The sequence below is a fragment of the Moschus berezovskii genome, chromosome 5 (genome assembly GCF_049115385.1).
Source record: "Moschus berezovskii isolate FMDL1 chromosome 5, NW_MosBer_1.0, whole genome shotgun sequence".
NCBI classification, from domain to species: Eukaryota; Metazoa; Chordata; class Mammalia; order Artiodactyla; family Moschidae; genus Moschus; species Moschus berezovskii.
The window spans coordinates 98,616,367-98,629,270 of NC_142464.1; the positions used below are offsets into that span (position 1 = coordinate 98,616,367).

Below are 12,904 nucleotides of genomic sequence, written 5' to 3' on the forward strand. Positions count from 1 at the left end.
TCTTCACAGTCCAACTCTCACATCCATACATGACCACGGGAAAAACCATAGCCTTGACTAGATGGACCTTTGCTGGCAAAGTAATGTCTCTGCTTTTTAATATACTATCAAGGTTGGTCATAACTTTCCTTCCAAGGAGTAAGCGTCTTTTAATTTCATAGCCATGAAAGCAGCATCTGCAGTGATTTGTTAAAGTTAGGTCGATACAAAGGGTGGGAGAGGAGAAACAATGAGATAGGGCAAGAGGACAAGGAGCAGGGCAGGGGGATTCTCCGTAAACTAACTTAACAGATTTCTTTGCTAAAACAGTCTAATTCGATGCCTAGTTAAGAAAAGGACTCAGAGGAGCCTAGCTAAAGTTTGGTCAAGAAGGAAGCCTTTGTCAACACATGAAGGAAATGAAGTTGGTTCATCAGTATCATAACTTTACTTATGGATATTATTTGGGGTCTATAAAAAGATAGATATATGATTGTCTTGTGAAGGAGATTTGTAGAAGTTCCCTTCTCCTACAAGTATCTGTAAAAAGGACCCTGAAGGATCAGTGAGGACTGAATGACAACATGAAGACATGGAGGTGAGAATGAGCTTAGCAAATACATATGAAAGCAAGGGCAACAGTCAGACTGAAGTGGAAAATGTATGTTGCAGAGTGGTGGAAATACAGCTGGATGATAGCCGAAATGGATTAGAAAAAGCCTGGATAAATCAGAATTTAGAACTATAGTCAGTGATAGAACACGGAAGTTGAAGCCTGGAGGATGTTATCACTGATTATCATGAGGAAGTTGTAAAGAGGAGCTGACTTTGGAGGAGAGATAATATGTTCAGTTTAAGACATGTTGTGTTTGCAGTAATGACATAATACATGAATCAAAGTCCTAACATAACATCACTCTGGATTGAAAATAATTTATGGCTAGTGGTGAAAATTTAAGACACAGTAGTGTGTGTTAACCACTAAATTCCTAACCTTTTTGACCACATCTTGTTCAATAGTAACAGCTACCCTTAACTGAGCATGTGCTATATGTTTTGGATTTTTGAGGTTGTTGTTACTGACATTTTGCATTTGATATATGAGGAAATCAACCATGAGGTTATGAAAAAGTCTCAGCCAAGGCCAAATGGGTAGGAAAGGTAGAATTGAAATTCAAAGAAAGGTCTGTTGGGTGATAGAGCCAAAACCCACTCTCTTTTCTATCACTCTGTCCCCTCAGTGCCCACCTCCCTGCCACCTAGAATCCTTTCTCTTATCATTGTATTTCTAAATTCTACTTGCTACTTAAGATTCACTTCAAATGAAACTCATCCAAGAGAAATGCTGTGAGCCTTTGACCAAGTCCCACCACTGAACTCTCAGACTCGTTTCTGTGCACGTTCACGGCAGTCTTCTATCTCTCCCCAGCACCGCAGTTATGCATGCACTTTCCTTGACCCACTCTAGTTCCTTGAGGTCAGAGTCCATGCATGATTTGTCTACTTGTCTTACAAATGTTGGAAGTTAGAGGCATAAATTAGTTTATGATTGAATGGATGACAGCTGAATTCATGAGAATTAAGTTTAGAGAAAGATAAGCAATGTGCTGGTGACCATTTCCTGTGAATGTCCAAAACCAAATTGTGACTTTTAGTCAAAGAGCAAGCAAGAAAGAAAAAAATGGAAGGATAGGCGAGGAGAGAAGAGATGAAGAGAGCAAAAGAAAGGAAGAGAAACTGTTAAGTGGAAAGGGAAGGAAAAAATAAATTTAAGGGGAAGGGTCGGGAAGAGAAGGCACTTCCAGAGTTGCTTATGACTAGAGAGAGATGAGGAAATTAAAAAGACAGTAAAAATGATCAGAGGGGAAAATGCTAGAAGGGCATTGCAGCTCTTCGCTTTCTTTCTCATTCTAACGTGCATCAAGAATACAAATATCCATATGGCCACTTTACAGCACCCACCATCCCCATTCTTCAGAATTGCTGAAGGACGCCCTGATGAGAGGACTACAGACATGAGCATAGGAGGTTTCCTACTTAGAGTGTAAGTGGAATCCATCAGGATGAGTCCTAGAGGAAAAAAACAAAGGATAACTTGGAGCTATTTTCATAGGCTCAGGTGGTAGAAGAGTTTATATATTACGTGGCTTAGTTCACCAGAGTGGAGAAACTTCTAGAGAGACAGCGGTCCACTTCTCTCAGTCCAAATATGTGCAGAAGCCACAGTTCATTTAATGTTTAGATTCTTATGGTAAAGGTAATTTACTTAACTCTTGATTTTAGGAGATAATGTGAATTCCTCTAAGGTCAGTATACTGATTTCTACCAGAGGACACAGCTGGGGAAACGGAAAGGACGTGTGACCTGGAATCTGAACACAGATTCAAGTCCCATCTCTAGGGTGTGTCATTTAATTTCTTTTGAGTCTTAATTCTTTATTTGTTATATGGGAATTAAAATAAGACCTGTTGGTTATTGCTTTCTTCACTCAAGATAGATTGAGTATACACTATATATTAGGCATTGGATTTGTTGAGGCCAGCCAGGATTACTGAAGACAAATTTGAGATGTGTGTTAAAACCTTCTGCAAAATGCAAAGCACTGTTAAGTACCGGTTAACAGTTACTACAAAGATGTTGTTGTACTATGTCCCAGTCTTTGGAATAAAGGTATTTAACATTATTCCTAGCATCTTCTTCCTGAAGCTGCAATTGGTTGTGGTTTATTTAATCCTTTGTAAATTATTTCTTCTTAAATTCTCACCAATGGCACAGAAGGTGATTATATGACATAATTCAAATATTATTTGCTTAGGAAAAATCGTATCCAGAAATTGTCCTAATAACAGTTACAAAGAAAACTTCACAAAAGTAGAAATATGAACTGTGTAGGCACATTAAAGTAAGCCAAGTCCTATATATTCTTTAACTTTAAAAGGATGACTCTTGTGGTAAGCGATTGCCCAAGTTATAATGAGTTCAACAAGCTCATTCTTGTGTGATTTCTAAAGCCAAGTTTATATTTGAATAGTGAAAGGGATCCTTTCTGGTAAACTGAATTTGCTGGGTGGACGTGATGCAAATGACAACCTATCTCAACTTATACAAGTTTTCAAGGTACAGAAAATATGAGCAATTGAAATTCTTGGGAGAAAACTTCAACACCTCAGCAAAACATATTTATAAATTTTATTATAAATTGGGAAAGTGAGAATTTATGGAAGTTCCTATTGTCACAAAAAAGTAATAGCAATAATTACATGTTTTGGCCTTAAAAATGATACTTTAATAATTGTAAGTAGATGAATAAGGTAAGGTGAAGTCGCTCAGTGGCATCCGACTCTTTGCTACCCCATGGACTGTAGCCTACCAGGCTCTTTCATCCATGGGATTTTCCAGGCAAGAGTACTGGAGTGGGTTGCCATTTCCTTCTCCAGAGGATCTTCCCAATCCAGGGATCGAACCCAGGTCTCCCGCATTGTATGCAGATGCTTTACCTTCTGAGCCACCAGGGAAGTCTCAAGTAGATGAATAGCAAAAAAAAAAAATGTGAATGTATATTAAACTTAAAACTTTTTATTCATTAGATGTACCAAATATAAATATTTTAATTTCATCTTTTTGGAGATGATATTATTATTGTTGTTGTTAGTAGTATTTTGGTGTTTTACTTGTTCTCTCTAGCCTAATCATTAGGACACATTCTTAAGAAATGTAATTCCTAAAACTTGGTAGCCATTTCATTTACTCAGAAAAATATTTAATGGAAAAAACAACATCAAGGTAAATGTTATACTCTTAAAAATAATTATTTTTACAGAATTTGAAATACTAAAACTAAGTAGCAAAAACTAAAATGGAATATTAAACCTTTACTTTTATGTACATTTAATTGTTCTCTCCTCCCACTAAATAATAAAATATCTTGATTTACAGTGCAACCCAATCTGTCTTAAAAAGTAGTGTAAATATCTTCAACTTCAGGAATATTTCTTTTATTAACAGGTTAAGATGTTTCCTTGTTTGGATATATCAAAACTCCCCTTTCTTGGAATCCTGCATGGATTTCTAGCAGCTTAGGAGCTAGAACAATTCTGTTCACACCAAGGGAGCTTTACTTGAATTCAGTTCTTTTTTGTTGTTTTAAGTACATTTACAAACATGATTATGCCCACAGGTAACAGGAAACCAGTGTTTCAAAAGAAAAACTTGATCACACTACCAGATAACACAGGTATCCTAAACAAGTGCATGAACGCCCCAAGGCTTCATGCTGCTGCCAGAAGGACATATTTTTTTGATTGCTAAGAACTGCCAGATGACGCTTCATGAAATATAAATGCAAGAAAGCCTCTGAGAGAGCTCAATAAAAACCTTCCACCCATCGGTCTAGGAGGATAAGAGCAAGATACTATTAACAAGTGCAGGAAATGGATTTTGGGGTTCCAATATCAGTCTATCTCTTGATCAATGGTAAGTCATTTCTTTTTATTGTGTTAATGTTGTGTCATTGTAAAATGTGAACGGGATTTGCTTTCTCTGTATGAGTGAGAAGTTGGCTTTTAGGAATTGTACTTTATGACAAAGATCCAAGCAAGGAATCCGTGGATTCATTTAGTTTCTTATGTAATGTTTTGACACATTCCTTTCTTAATATATTTTGATACCTTTTTTCTGAGATCTCTATATTGTTTGTTCTATACAACTGAAGAGCAGTTGAGACATTTTAACTATGATATGATAGTGTCCTTGTGATTGAGTGAGTTTATAAATGTATTCATTTTCTCTGAACAATTAGTGGGTTTCTATTTTCTCTAGCTGTAATGTAGTGAATGGAATTGATATACATGAGAAACTGTCAGAAAACTGCCATTAGTGGGTTATGGATCTCAAATGTAGATGAATTAAAAATAGAACAGATGTGGAAATAGACAGAATAACTTCTGATCTGTTGCTTGTACGTAGAAGGAGGCTCGCCTGCTAAAGATGCCTTTCCCCTCCTTCACACAGCAATGACAGCACTGACTGGAGAGGCAGCCAGGACTATAAGCCCCCCAATCACAACCCAGCAGAGTAACTGGACAGTTAACAAAACAGAAGGTATTTTTCTTCACACTTTTGTATTTCAAGTGACTTTTTTTTTTAAATGTTTGAGCAAAATTTGGATTGTGATAAAAGCAACATTGGAAATTTTTAAACATATATCTTATTATCAGACAATCTTTTATTGGGAAATTGTGAAATGGAAGTGACAGGTAAATATGTTGCAAAGAATCGTCTTTTTCAAAGGATGAAGTGGAGCAGATGAGAGAAAGTTGTCTTCAGTTACAGTCCTGGATGTCAAACCTGCCACACTTTCTGTCTGAGTCCTGTTGAGTTCCCAATAACCCAGGCATGTCTAAAGGCAATTTGTCTCCATTTTGACATTCTCGATGAGTAACAATATTTTGATCTGTGATTATGAGTTTTGCAGCTAAAAAAATTCTGGCAAGCAGATGAAGCCTTAATCTACTTTCTCTAATCTTCAGAAACGTCTTTTTTCTTATTTGTCTTTGGGGTTTTTTGTTGTTTTAGTGTACGCTGTATTTCCCAAACACTTGTACCCAATTTTTGTTGTTGATAGTGATGACATATTTTATTATTGTTATTAAAATAGTTTCTGGCCATTGTTGAGCATCAGCATGTTTCCAAACTCTCTGAACTCTTAGGGGTGAATTTAGGAAGCTTGTTATCTGCCAAGATCTGTGTATCAGGTGGCTGTGATTCTCAGGCAAATCAAACATCACTCCCTGACGGGAAGATGGGCTTTGTGATTTACAATGAAAGAAACTCTGTATCTTGCTCTCAGAGCCCAGCAAATAAAAGACGAAGTCAAATACTTTGTGAACATGAAAGATAGTAATATTTAAGTATTCTTCATTTCACCAATAATTTTAAATTTTAAAAAATTCCTTAAAATATTTTACCCATTTGAATTTTTGAGCATATATTAATGTGAAAAACAAAATGTGTGGCTTTTAGAATAACTTTTAGCCAAATTCTTCATGTCTCTGAGCATTTAAACAAAGAGAAAGCATCTTTGTTGGAAGATAATGCTGTTGAAATTATAGAAGTACAGTTCCCTCTCAGAGTCGTAACAGTTTGCCCATCACCACCGTTTTTCTTCCCTAATAGTGAACTGCAAGTCAATAGTCTCTAAGTTACAGGCAATAATAATGGAAAGAAAAGGGATTGAATATGTCACTTTAGTAGTTTTCCTTTGAGTTCTTGATTGGGGAATTCTAGTTTCCTGCTTATTGTTTAATCTAAAAAATCTGAATCTAGTACCTCAGGAAAATTTTTGTGAAGTTATAATTAATATTCTTGTCCTTAGGGGAAAGATGAGTCTAGTCTTCTCTTTCTTTAAAAATGTCTTCTTTCAGTTCTCACATTTTCTAGTAAGTCCTGATTCAGGCTTGGTTAATTGAACTTAGTTAATCTTGAAGTAGGAAGAAACTAGTACAGTTTATAATGGGAAGTTCTCACTGCCTTAGAGTTAATGATCAAGGTGAGAAATTAGATTTACTATGCTACATTTAACAAAATGAATATGAATTTTAAGGTAATGTGCGTTCTCAACCAAAATGAAGTTATACGTTGAGGACATAACGATGTTTATTCACAACAATGACTAAAATGCCACTAATTCTGCTTGAGAAGAATTTAAGAATCAAATATTAAACTACACTATAATTATGCCATTTTACCCAAATGTCATTCCCACTGTGTAACAAGAACAGCATAGGTATATGTCTTTAATACATCAAGGAATGAAAGATAACCATTCTGAAATATATGTATTTTGCCACAGTACAGCTTCCCAAAGGGAAGTTTCCCATGAAAAGTCTTCTGGACACTTGACCGCAAAAGTTTTACCAAGTGTGGTCATCTGAATAGTCTAAGAGCTAGAAATCAAAACCCAGGTTTTCTATTTCCAACTCCACGGCTTTTCTTACAATCTCATAATGCCTCTTAATTGAGTAAAATTTCTAATTAACATCCAAAGGTATTGTCTTAGCTATGTTAAGCCTGAGCCGTAAATTATTTCTGGCTTCATATAAGGGTCATAACAATACCTCTTCTGAAATCAGTTATGGAAAACAATTCCCTTTCCATTAGCTACTTAAGGTCCACAGATGAGCAAGGGCAGATTCTCATCTCACTCCCCTGGGGAGTGAAGAGAAATCAAATTCATTATCTCACAAGCATATATCCACATCTCCCTAAGTGCTTACTTCTCAGGTATATGAAAGCTTCTATATTCATTAGCATCCAGGATACATTTGGGAAGCCTTGTTAGATACCATACTGACTAGAATCAATGCTGCCACCTTTTGGCAGACTTGTATCTATATCTTATAATGAAATTTCTAAAGAACAGAATGATAATCAGTCCACCTCCACCACCTAATTTATTAATATGTCTAGATGACATTAACCTAACCGTTGTATATATAACCTGCCAAAGGAATGAATCAATAGTTCAAACGGCAGAGCACTCAACGAATATTCTTAAAATGAAAGGTCTTTTTGTATATGTGTTATGAATCTACTTTGAATGCGTGACCCACTTCATCTGTTAATATAGTATCTCCTTTTTCTAGCTGACTACACAGAAGTACCCATAGCCTTGAAGTTCTCACATCCTTGCCTGGAAGACCACCATAGTTACTGCATCAATGGTGTCTGTGCATTCCACCATGAGTTGGAGAAAGCCATCTGCAGGTAATTGCAAAGAACTTCCCAAGTCCTAGAGATGGGAGAAGGAGAATGTATGCCTCCTTTCACATGGTGTTTCATATGGTAGATTTATGTATACCTCTATCTTACCCAGTAAAAAAGGTACATGATCTGAACATGATTCACCAATTCTCTTTGTATTTGAATATCTAAGGAGTCTTTTTCTAACCTACCTAATTCTCACTACTTAAAAGTATGGTTCCTAGATTAGCAGCATCTGTGTAACCTGGGAGCTTGTTAGAAATGCAGAAACTCATGCCACACCTCAAAACTAGTGAATCCAAAACAACTTTTGAAAAGTGAAAATGTTAGTTGCTCAATCATGTCCAACTCTTTGCAACCCCACAGAGTATAGCCCACCAGGCTCCTCTGTCCATGACATTCTCTGGGCAAGAATACTGGAGTGGGTTGCCATTTCCTTCTCCAGGGGATTGAACCTGGGTCTCCTACATTGCAGGCAGATTCTTTACCATCTGAGACACTAGGGAATCCCAAACCAGCTTTCAATAACATGCAAAGACGTTTCTAAGTTTTTATGAGTTGATTATAGGATGAAATGAAACTATGGCAAAAATACTTCAGGAATATAAAGTTCTAGATCAACTGAGATACTGTTTATGACCATTGATTTACTCAGCATCCTCTTATGAAAGAGTAGGTTAACAATTTTCTAGGTCAACTCATGGAGGTGTCCTATCTTTCTCTTCTACCAGTGAGGGAAGCTACATTAATACGGGGTTTTAATCAAATAATTAGTGCAAAATGCATGGCTTCTTCTTTCATTTGGTATTTGCCTCTTTAATTTAAATTATTTTTATTTGTTTTCATTTTTGAAATTGGTCATATGTGTTTCTATCATCATGAATTTTAACATTATACATTTTTTTCTTTTTTTTAAAGGTGTTTTACTGGTTATACTGGAGAAAGGTGTGAGCATTTGACCTTAACTTCATATGCTGTGGATTCTTATGAAAAATACATAGCAATTGGGATTGGCGTTGGATTACTATTAAGTGGTTTTCTTGTTATTTTTTACTGCTACATAAGAAAGAGGTAAGGAAAAAAAAAACCAAATTATGAAGTCACTAGATGATCGTTCATTTGACAAACGTTTACTGAGCCCCTACAAGGTACCAAGCATTGACATATATAATTGTCTAGTGAAAATATGGCTGTCAATCTGGCAAGTTCCTGCATATTTGTTTTGATGCCTCTTCTCATAAACCCAGACAAGAGGTAGAGATTTACCTGCAGTTGCAATAGGATAGCTCCAATTTACAATTTCCCTTCATCCTCATGTCTGTCTGCCTACATCAAGTTATAAATGAGTAGGACAGTCAGTCCACAAGTGTGAAGATTAAGTGTGTCCTGTGCACAACTGTATGAAGTGCTGAACACCGACCGTGTTTGGCACACCACACATGCTCAGCAAATATCTGTTGAATGGACACATCAAAATATAAGTATTAAATTAGTAAAAGTGTGTAACAAACTTGGGCCGCTTTCTTCCCAGACATCAACTGAGGGTACATTCAGGAGATAACTGCCTACTGCTAAAAGCTAAAGAAGACAAATTTGATCCACTAAGTATAAATTACTCATGTATTATTAATTATTATTTCTGGCCTTTCCACATTGGTAATGTTACCTAAAATCCACATATAAGGAAAAGTCAAAATATACGTGACATACATTAAAGAAAAGTAAAAATACATTTATTTTGCTGTACTCTGTTAACTAAGTTGTCATATTTAAAATGACCAAAAATCACTATACAACATAAAAAAAATGTTTTCTTAATAATTGTACCTTGCTGCTAAGCTGCTAAGTCACTTTAGTCGTGTTCGACTCTGTGCTTCCCCATAGACGGAAGCCCACCAGGCTCCCCCATCCCTGGGATTCTCCAGGCAAGAACACTGGAGTGGGTTGCCATTTCCTTCTCCAATGTGTGAAAGTGAAAAGTGAAAGTGAAGTCGCTCAGTCGTGTCCGACCCTTAGCGACCCCACAGACTACAGCCAACCAGGCTCCTCCATCCATGGGATTTTCTAGGCAATAGTACTGGAGTGGCTTGCCATTGCCTTCTCCGAGAATTGTACCTTAGAGAGAGTAAAATCTGTTATATCAGTTGTGGATCGATTGATACAAAATCTGTTAAATCAGCTGCATAAGAGATCAAGAAAGAAAAAAACAAAGAAAAGGAAGTAAGACTTTTTAGTGTAAATAAGACCGCTGCCTGAGGTCAAGTTCCCTAGAAGAAGAACTATGAAAGAGATTCTTGAGTGAGTGATTGGTCAAGGGACTGCTCAAAGCTGAAACTTGTAATGAAGTAGGAAAGCTAGAGCAGAGGGGAAAGGAAGCAAAGATGTAGTTTTAGCTGAAATCTGTTCTCAGCCTGATTCCACAGGGAGACCTAGAACATGAATGGCATCTCTGACCCAACCTAAGGAGGTGAGGGAGCTTGGTTTTAGTACTCAGCGTCATCAGGTGTGGATGTCAGAATGCTCCTGGCGGGGTAAGGGATAGGGACTTGGAATCTCCCAGAAATCTTCAGGCAAAATCCTCTCTTGGCTGAGGACAGTCCTCTAGAGAATGATGGTGCTACAGTCCTCTAAAGAGGATGGTACTGTGAGCCTTATCATGGGCTTTCCTGGAAGCTCAGCTGGTAAAAAATCTGTCTGCAATGCAGAAGACCCTGGTTCACTTCCTGGGTCAGGAAGATCCCCTGGAGAAGGGATAGGCTACCCACTCCAGAATTCTTGGGCTTCCCTGCTGGTTCAGACAGTAAAGAGTCCGCCTGCAATTCAGGAGATCTGGGTTCGATCCCTGGGTTGGGAAGATCTCCTGGAGGAGGGCATGGAAACCCACTCTAGTATTCTTGCCTGGAGAATCCCCATGGACAGAGGAACCTGTCAGGCTATGTCCATAGGGTCACAGAGAGTCAGACACGACTGAGCGATGAAGTACAGCACACAGCACATGAGCCTTATTAATACCCACAGCTGCTGAAGGATGGGGATGGTAAAGGGGTACAGGTGGTACACCAAGAGCAACTGTTACACCAGAGCATTTATTTAATTCTCAATGAGCTATGCAAACAGCAGTTGAATTCATATGGAACCAATGCTCTGTTTTAGGTATCTAAAACTGAAATCACCTTACAATATCTGTTCCGGAGGAAGACCACTGTGAAGCCTTTGTGAGAAATTTTCATGAGGCATTGGTGTAAATCAGTGGGCCCCAAACTGAAATCTTCAAGTGAAACAACTAAACTTCCCAAGCTGACTAGAAAGTTGGGATCATGGTGAAATGAGAGAATAAATTTCAACGTTGGTTCTTAGACTCTGTCATCGTCAAAGTACCAAGGAAACAAGCTACAGTGACAGAAGTCAAGTTCACGGTCCTACTCTGGCTTTGCTGCTTCTGTGTGGATTTTGTTCTCCCTATGGGATATTGAGTCTGACACTTCTGACTACGTCAGATGTGAATTCTCATGACAATAATTATCAACCGTGCAGTCAGCCTAAGCAAGGCCATGCTTGGGTTCTTCATTATGCTTGCTACCAGGATTTTGGACCATAGCTCTATGGACCAAATCCGAAACATGCTGCTTTCATGGTGTCTAAAAGAATGTGATGTCAACTACTCGGATGAGATTAGTGCTGTGGCACTTCCAGTGACCCAAACTTGGACTGAAGTCTAAGCTAGAGAAAAGAAAATGAAATGTCCAAGGCAAACATAAATCATCCCAAGCTTGTGACAATACTGTGAAATATGGAATAAGCTAAAGAGTTTCTGATGACTGAAAACTTATCTGGATATTGAGTCTTGAATAGGCAAAACATTTTTGTTTCTGCATGGATTATAAAATTTTGTGCTCGACTCACTAGTTCTCAAATGCTTATGTTCATCACTTTCTCCTATTGTTGGCGGAATTACCTGGTGACTATTTGGACTGAAATTCTAAAATTCTACTAATGAATACAATTCTACAATTGATTCTGAAATAGAAACCGAAGAACCAGACATTTTCACCAAACAAAAGCATGTGGAAACTTTCTTTATCATTTCAGGATACTTGATAGAAGATTTATACGTGGAGAAAAAGGAGCATCGGTAGAAATAACAGTTTGAGAATTATGGTCCTACCTGTTTAATCATTATTCCTCCACCTAATTCAAATAATCCTAGGCCCCTTAATTTCTTTGGGCTTTCATGTCATTTTCCACAAGGGCTTCCTAGCACTAAAATTTGATATTGAGAGAAGGGAGAAAATTTTCCACATTGGTGTTGCAAGTGTGATTATTCTCAACTCCATCTCTGTCCCCAGTCTCACCCCTCACCCTGAAACATACCAGTATGTTTCATATCATATCATCAAACATATCATCTTCAGTGTATATTTTAGTGTTTGGTTGTCAAAATAATAATTTAAGAATTTGTTCTTAAAGGAAGTGAAACATGAAATTAAAGAATAGTATCTACCATGTTTCTTTTGGATTCAATCTAAGAGTATGGACTTTTTTTTCCTATTGTGGAATAGATAGGCAAAATATTTTGATCATGGCATGGGTTAAAAAAGGGGTCAAAGGTGAATTTTCTTCCAATGGAAGCCTAGTAGCAATGGCTTCTCTTACATCAAATTGTGACTTTTCATTCACTTCTAAATAAAACTAGCTTCTGCTTTCCTTTGAGTAGAAGGCATTTCACTTGCTCAGTTTGTTTTTCCTTCAGAAGGAATTTAATGCAGATGAATTGCACATCAGCACTTTCTGCATGATCTCACAAAGTATGCAGAGGTTACATCATCCCAAGGAGTAGGGAGGTAAAGGTTCCTCCCAATGACTCCTCTTCCTGAGCATTTCAAATAGGTGTTAAAAAGCTGGGGAGAGTCCAGGAAGAAACAATAAAGCTTAATTAAGGACTGCCTTCTGATGAAAAGAAAGAGGAAGTTAAGACTAAAGTCTCTGGAGAGGTGATAAACTAAAAAGTTACAAATATTTGCTGTCTATAAGTATTTCTAAAATGTATACATAACTGAATCGATATTGAACAAGAAATTAGAATTCCCAAAATGCCAAACCAAAAAGTAGATCAAAGCAGAAAACCAACAGAGGTTCAATGTTTTTCACCTCTGGAAGAGTATGC

The 12,904-nt window shown here is 37.3% G+C and overlaps 1 protein-coding gene across 2 annotated transcripts; it reads left to right on the top strand.

Moving 5' to 3' along the window:
- The first annotated feature begins 4,341 nt into the window (after positions 1 to 4,341).
- On the top strand, positions 4,342 to 12,673 carry EPGN (epithelial mitogen). Of its 2 annotated transcripts, XM_055434447.2 has the most exons (5): positions 4,342 to 4,452; positions 4,990 to 5,079; positions 7,623 to 7,743; positions 8,659 to 8,811; positions 10,894 to 12,673. In XM_055434447.2, exons 1-5 carry the CDS (start codon positions 4,410 to 4,412, stop codon positions 10,946 to 10,948), a joined length of 462 nt encoding a protein of 153 aa, XP_055290422.1. In that variant the 5' UTR covers positions 4,342 to 4,409; the 3' UTR covers positions 10,949 to 12,673. The 2 variants fall into 2 exon arrangements, with proteins under 2 accessions (XP_055290422.1, XP_055290423.1); XM_055434448.2 differs by lacking the exon at positions 4,990 to 5,079.
- The last annotated feature ends 231 nt before the right edge of the window (positions 12,674 to 12,904 follow it).